At 59.8% G+C, this 7,782-nt stretch overlaps 1 protein-coding gene across 1 annotated transcript; it reads right to left on the bottom strand.

Moving 5' to 3' along the window:
- Window positions 1–2,947: 2,947 nt before the first annotated feature.
- On the bottom strand, window positions 2,948–6,547 carry LBRM_10_1040 (conserved hypothetical protein; the record flags this gene model as incomplete). The annotated part of the gene is made up of 1 exon (XM_001562822.1): window positions 2,948–6,547. One exon carries the CDS (start codon window positions 6,545–6,547, stop codon window positions 2,948–2,950), a length of 3,600 nt encoding a protein of 1,199 aa, XP_001562872.1.
- Between the last annotated feature and the right edge of the window lie 1,235 nt (window positions 6,548–7,782).

Here is a 7,782-nt window from a genome sequence, read left to right on the forward strand (position 1 = left end):
AAACGTTGCGAGACGTTCTTGCCAATACAACGGTGGCGTACGCGGCTGCGTCTGCAAGCAACAAGGGAAGGAAGGAAGGAAGGGTGGGGGTGGGTTGAGGCTTGTGGTGGCCAGTCAGTCCACACCCACACACACGCATACAATCCAAAGCTACTGCAAGCCCCACCCTCCCTCTCCTTAACCGGAGAAGGAGCAGTATGGACACACAAAGTAGGCGAATTCGGCGCACAAAAAGGATAGAGAGAGGGGGGGGGGTAATATAGAGAGGGAGAGAGGGAGAAGAAACACTGAGGCAAATTTTCCGGCAGGCCAACAGCACTTCGCGCACGGCACGTAGCGGTGCGCTTCTTTGAGCGGGCAATGTAGCCGAGGCTGTCTATATACAAAGGCGAGCAAGAGAAGGGCTCAGAAAAGAGAGTTGCCAAGGGGGAGGGGAAGGGGGTGGTGGGGCTCTTCCTGAGCAGCCTCAACGACAAGAAAACAAAATTGCTGGACACTCTTCTTCCCTACTAGCCGCCGCCGCAGCAGCACACACACACCCACACACACACACACGTGCGCCCCCTCCACAGAGGCCCGCTCAGTCGGTCTCGTTACCGCGGGCGGGAGGCAGTTTGAAAGAGAACGAGAGGACACAGCTATGGGTGGGGTAGGGTAGGCGAGGAGGGAGGGATGACGGGGGATTTACATGCAAGAAGAGGAAACAGCTCAAAGCACAGAAAAGGAGGGGGAGGGGAAGGGAGCAGAGCGTCAACTCATAAGAACGTAAAGAGGCTGCCCGTGCGGCGTACAGCCGCACCGAACGGGAGGGATGGGGGGCAGCAGGGCTTAATGAAGTCACACACGCATACTAACAGTGCGAGAGAGAGAGATGGAGTAGAGCGGGGCGAGCGGAGCGGCGGCTGTAACGGAAGTTCGAGGGTGGCAGCGGTCGACGCGGTGAGAGCTGCTCTCGTTTATTTTTTTATCCCATACAGACACACAAGCCCAAAGTCAAAGAAAAGGACCCATTTAATATGTTGGCGTCTTTGGCAGCTGAGCTAATTGCGCCACAGCTGCGACAACGGTTGAAGCAGAGACTCCCCACACGGCTAATGTGCCCACGGAGGCACAAGGGAGAGAGAGAGACAGCGCTCGAAAGGAACAACACCAAGGAGGAGGAGGAGGGAGGGAGGGAGGGGGAAAAGAGTAAAGGAGAGGCGCACAAGCACAGGCACGGACACACAGGCAAGAGCGGGTAGAGTCTGAGGTGATTCCCCTTCTGTGTGGACGTGTGCGTCTAAGTTCACACGTATAGGGTCTCTCTGTCTGCCGCTGTCTATGTATGTCTCTCGCTGTGTGTGTGTTTGAATGCGCAAGACAGGAGGAGCCAAGGAGGCGGCGGTGTGGTGGCAAGCGTGAAGTGGAGGTAGACAGGCAACGGGAAGACAACTTCTAGAAAAGGAAGAGAGTGAGTGAGTGAGAGCATCATGCCAATGCGTGCTCAGCAAGACACGGATGGACACCTCGGTGGAGAGACAAGGGTTTGAATTGGGGGGGGGGGCGAGGAGAAGGAGGTTGGCGCGAGCCACAGTAGCGGTGCGTGCTCCCTCCCCGTGGACCCCACCAGTAGCGTTAAGTTCATTTTTCCTTGGCTTATCAGTAGAGCGAACACGCACACAAACATAGATGGGGGGGGGCAAGGCGGGGTCGCGACTCCCTCCCTCCCTCCCTCCCTCCCTCTCGACTTCTCTACAGTTCGCATCTTTAATGCGTAGGCAGTGCTAGAGAGAGAGGGGGAGATGTGGGCATAAGGACTCAGAGAACAGGGGAGGGAGGGGGGGGGGAGGGGGAGAGAGTGGAGATAGAAAGAGAGAGATGGACTGGTTAGTGTTTGGCGAGCAGTGCCAAGATACCACAACCACCAACGTTTTAGTATCCTCCCGATACGTTTGCGCTGGTGCGCTTCGGGCATTCCTCTCTCGTAGTCTTTACCTATCACAGAGGGAGGGTGGCCTCGTTAAGCGCACGCCGTGTACACACTCAGAGCACTGACACAATGGCAATAGAATGCACGGAGAGAGAGAGAGAGGGGGGGGGGGCGGGAAGGAAGGAAGGGAGGAGGAAGGGAGACGCATGACTCAGATGATCAGGATGGTGTTCTTAACCGTTAATTTGGGGTGTCGGCATTGTTCCCCAGTTCCTGTCATCGTTCTTGTCACCCTCCTCCTCTCTTTTCGTCCCTTTCGCTCCACACCCCACACTCCATACAGCACAGGCAAACACTCCCACAGCGACGCTTGCACGCGGCCACAGATGAGGTGCCCGTCTGTGTACAGGACTGCCTGTGTCGAGGAAGGGAGGGCGTGAGTGCACACACACGTGTGTGTGTGTGCAGGTGAGTGGGGGAGGGGGAGGGCTGCTTTGTTTTCACTGCATGTGTGTTTTTCCCTAAGTTAGCGGTTGTGCTTGACGTGGACGCATTCTGCGCGTGTGTAGGGGCGACGATGACAGTCCTCGGTAATGCACCGTAATCCTCCCCATCCTCATCCTTATCTATCAGCTCGCCCTATTCGAGTCTGCGTCGGCTCCACCCAAACACACTCTCGCTTCTGCTGTGCAGTGCACCAACCCCCGTATCCCCATTACATACGGGCGTCAATGCAGCTGTGCTGAGAGCGCCGCAAGCGTGTCTACTGTCCTTCTCGAGAGGTGAGCTGTAGAGCTGCCCAAGCACAGGCACACACTCACCCGCACACACCCGCTCACCCACACACCCAAGTGCCAAGACAGACCATCGTCACAGCTACTGCAGGTCCCTTTCCCTTCACAACGACAGAAACACGCTCAATCACCAGCTGCTATCCAGGTGCTCCAGGGAATCTGCATCTCCACTCCAGGCGGCCTCTTCGCCTCCGCCCTTCCCCTGTCTGCACAAGTACACTTCCCCAGATTCCAGCGCTTCGCTTTACGAGGCCGGCGCGCTTTCAATGACGCGCAGCAGCCCCACGGAGGCACTCACCATGCCTGCCAAGGCACCGTACGGGTAGAGGATAGCGCTCAGCGGGGCATCAGACCTAAAGGATTCAAATTTGCCAAAGCAGTACTTGTAGGCGAGGTACAGCTCGGCGATGCAACGTGCCTCCAGCAGAACTGTCGATGTCAGGTTCGGGTGCACGCGCAGAAGCCACACATAGTCGAAGAACTTTCGCATGACCCACGGAACCAAGAGTATGCCAGCCGAGGACTCAGCTGCTCGCTTGTGAGCCGCACCGCTCTTGCGCCGCTGATGCATCTCGTCTGCTGGCTGTCCGTCGCCGACGGAGGTCTTCACCGCATGACTGTTGCGGCGATTCACCAGCTGCTCCACAGGCGAGTTTTGGTGCGCCTCATCGCTGGGGTTTTGCGCTTCCCACCGCGCGCCAGGGCTACGAAGGCGTTGCTGCTGCTGCTGTGACTCAACCCTCATGACCTCATCGTTGTACAGCTGAACCCAACGCGGCTTCTCGCGCTCTATCAGACCTGGTGAACCGAGAGCCATCCTTGTCGGGGAACGGCGGGTTTCCTCTGTGTGACCATCCTCGCTGAGCGATGCAGCAGTGGTCGGCGCCGCCGCTGTGTGCTGGACGAACGATGTATTGGCTTCTGCCTTCGACGTCACGGCGAGCGTGCGTGACGGTGACACCGGCACACCGCCACTTGCGTCGGCCTCCTCTGCCTCCTCTCCTTGATCCGATTCGGAGAAGATTTCGCGGTAGAGAAATCCACAACGACTGCAGGCCGGCATCAACCTTGCCGGATCCGCCGCCTCCACATAGGCGAGGCTCGATACAAACGGCGCACCGTAGTCGAGGTCCAGCGGAGGGAAAAAGAGGTTCGTCTTGCGCCGTGCAATGAAGCCATGCATGCGCCAGACCCTGTCTTCCGGGTCGTCGTCGCCGCTGCAGCCACACCGGCAGTGTATGTTCTGCCGTGCTGTCGTATACTTGACCCAGCCCGGCTGCAGCAGTCGCACCGTATTGAGCAGCAGGTCGATGATAGACACCACGAGCCAGCAGCGGTTGATGATGAGGGTGATGACTCGGCGGTGCGCCTCGATGAACGTGAAGGTGGTGAAGTGTTCTGTGGAGATAAGGGTGGCGTCGCGCAGGAATCGCCGACACGCTGCAGCCAAGTTGCGGAAGCCGAGAAGCGCCATGAGCGCCGAATTAAACTGCAACACACCCTTGCGCCACCGCGCTGGCAACGCTGTAGACGCCGGCTGCAACTCCCTCAGCCACGTCGAGTGCGCGCCGATATGGTTGTCCTTGTACTCGTGGAAGCCGGTCACCGTGCTGGTGGAGAGAATGCTAAGGTCACTCTCCCTGCAGTACTTTTCCACTGGCAGCGGTGGGACGTCGTTGGAGATGGAGGAGGCTCTAGTGGACGTCGTCATGGGCAATACTGAGGTACACAGCACGGCAGTCGCTGGTGGCGTGGAGGCAAGCATGAAGGCTGTCCAGTGATTGCGCAAGGATGATGAGTGATGATCATTCCGCTCAGTATCGTGAATCGCCGTCGCGGTGCTGCACTCCCGCTGACCTTCCTGCTGCGTGCCATCGACCGACGACGCCAGGACAGCCTGCGTGCTCGTGGACACGCCAGCTGCAGATGACAACGGTGGTGGCGGCGGCTGCGTGTCGGCGCTCTCGACTCTGGAAGTAGAGTTCGTGGTGCCATCCGGCTTCGTTGTCACTTCGGACGGCGATGCAGTTGTACAGGACAGCCAGGCTGGCTTCAGCGGCGACAGCAAATCAACAGAGGAGTAAGGCAGTGCCGGGGATGCGACAGGCTCGTCAGAGTGACTCGGCGGCACGGTTGGTGCACAGGCCATGCGCCAGTTGTTCGGCACTGACAGTGGGCCGTCCCCAGGTGTCAAACAATCACCACTCACCAGCTCCGTCATCAGCTGACTTGACATAGATTCGTACGACGGCGAGCGCGGCGCAGGCATCAATGGCGTGCTTTTATGAGTGATACTGTTCTCTGCACCCCCATGGAGGTGATCGCCCACGTCGCCGCTCGTGACGCTGCTGTTAGCGGTAGGGGCGGGGGTGCCGTTGTTCGAGGGCCGCTTCAGCGGGCGTAGTAACGTTTTGCGACCTGCTTTGTCGACCCAGTCTTCCGTCGCGGGACTGAGTGCGTTGGTTGCCGCGTCGGCGGTGGCGGACGGCGTCAGCCCGTGCCGCTGGAGCTGCCGGTGGACGGTCTCGCGAATGAGAGTCAGATTATCCGTGTCGTGCGGCTCGACGATGTCCTCCTCGCCTGAGGACGTCGTGAAGGCGGAGTTGACAGCGGGGTCGGAGGCCACACGTGGTAGCGCCCGAGGGCCAGTGGAGTCACATTTACTTCCCGCGATCGGCGTTGGAGCTGCCGTGGCGGTTTTGGGTGTCCGTCCGCCCCAGTCGTCCGCCGCACCAGCCTCTGCCGACAGGCTGCAGAACGACACGCTCGGAGGCAGCGGCAGCTCACTCACGCCCGTGGCGGGGGACTGCTGCCCAGGGCGTTCCCTGAAGATGTTTGTCCGAGTACCCACCCCCGCTGTGCATGGGAACACGGGCTGCAACATCTCCGCACCGCCGCTACTAACGGCGTCGCCCGCATAGTCAGTTGCTTTCTGCGGCGTCAAGCTGGTGCTGCCACTGCAGGACTTCAGCTCAGTGAAACTCCCGCCGGCAGCCTGCGCGGCCTTCTCCACCTCAGAGGCGTGTGTGCACATCTTGTCTGCCAGCAGCGTGTCCTTTGCCGGCGACTTGGATGGCTGCTCACGCATGCGTTGTTGAATGCGCCAGTCCGCCACCATTGAGTCCTCGGGCACCTCGCCGCGGCTCTGCCCCTGTTTAGCCTGGGCAGCTTGCGCCCAACGCAGCAGTCGACCCGAGAGACACTGTCCCCACAATGACGAGGCCCCCATCAGAATCAACCCTCGCTCCAGGCGCGACACGACGGGCAACATGACGGCACACGTGGCGCGTGCGATGCCGCTCTCGTGCTTCATCCACATTCGCTCACATACTGCCTGCAGTGTGAAGAGGTTGAGCAGGCCGCGACCCATCTTGAACAGGCTGCGGCCGTGGCGGATCGTGTTGTAGTTGCGGTAAAGCCGCTCCGCTATCCGGCCCATGAGCACTTGCACCTCGGGCGAGAATAGAGACGACGTCTTCAGGAGGCAGATGGCGAGCTGCAGGCTGTACTGGATGAGCTTGAACATCAAATCACGGCCGTCGGAGGCGGTAAGGACGTAGAGCAACGTGCTTCGCGGCAGGTCGTTTGGGATCAGCACACCGACGCCGTTGTTCTCGTAGTAGCCCTCGACACGCACCTGCACGCGATCCTCGTTCGCATCCTCCTCCGTAACGGAGATGCCGCGGAGGCTGACGTGGTCCGCCCCGCGCGAGTACAGGTCGCTGGGCGAGGAGGCCGGCGAGTAGACGATGGCCACGCCCTTCGACAGTGAGTGCTGGTTCTGGAGGGTGCAGCAGTCTTGCACCGTGAGGCTGTCTCTACCGGTGCAGAAGGAAGGGCCCATGGCCAGCGCCTGCGAGGTGGGGGAGGTGCTTGATAAAAGGTCAGCTATCGAGTCCAAGCTTGGCCGGGCCAGGACGGATACAATTGGGTCGCTGTGGTGGCGGTGCTGCAGGGTCGGGAGCGCAGGATAGGACCCAAAGAGCTCCTGATTTTCCAGCCGCGTAAGTGCCACGATGCCGCCGCCGGTGCTGCCAGGAGCGCCGCTGTGGCTGCGGTGGTGGTGATTTCCGTCAGGACACACCATGCGCTGTGATGGAAAACGACGTGCACGGAGACTGCCGGTGTGTGGGCTGAGTGGAGTGCTCACCGACACTGAGTCGGACACGTTCGCCTGGGACGACGGCGACGAGGGCTGGAAGTCGATCCTCCGATCTGCACTACTGTGGTCCATCTTGATGTGTCGCCGGTGTTGTGTTGTGTTTTGTGCGTATCAATAGAGAGAGAGAGAATGGAGCGAGTTCGAGTCAATGGAGCTGTCAAGAGAAGTCGAGGGGGTGAAGGGGGATTGGAGGGGCTGCGTGGGAGACCAAAGAGTGCGAGGCACAACAGTAAGCATCGCAGCCGAAGCGCCACCACTGCGATTGCCGCCACGCACCGCGAGAGAGGCCGATGAGGGGGGGGGGGAAGAAAAGCAAAGAAGAGATCAAAGCAGCTTAAGAGCCTACACCGTTTTGAGGACCCGCGGGGGGAGGGGGGGAGGGGGGAGAGGAGAGGGGGGGGGGTGACCAGGCAGAACGAGACACACACAGCTACACAGAGAGACGTTTCCACAGGTGGCTTCGGTTACGTCCACAACAACTGGAGCAGCAAGACGTGTAGGGGCCGGGAGAGGGAGAGGGGTTCGGAGAGTGGGGAAAGAGGATCAGCAGGAAGCAAAGGACGGGAGGAAGAGGAAAGAGCCCTGCGGGCGTTATAAGGGGGTAGGGAAAAAGGGGCAACAACAGTAGCGGCGTACCGATGGTGGGGTGGTGGTGGAGGAAATGCCCCAATGCCACGCTCGGTGTGGTACGCGCGTGGTCGTGTGCTCTTCGCGTCCAGTATGTATGAGACTGTCGTCTCGCTTTCTCTCGCTTCTCTCTCACCTTTTACTTAAACCCACACACGTCTGCGGTGTGTGTGTGTGCAGCCAGCCAGCCAGCAGAGCACTTATGCAGCGACACCTGCGCACTTGAAGGAGCAACAAAGGTGAAGGGGGAGGGAGATGGGGAAAGAGGCGTGTGCGTGTGTGTGTGCCTG

Source organism: Leishmania braziliensis, chromosome 10 (assembly GCF_000002845.2).
Source record: "Leishmania braziliensis MHOM/BR/75/M2904 complete genome, chromosome 10".
Classification (NCBI taxonomy): domain Eukaryota; phylum Euglenozoa; class Kinetoplastea; order Trypanosomatida; family Trypanosomatidae; genus Leishmania; species Leishmania braziliensis.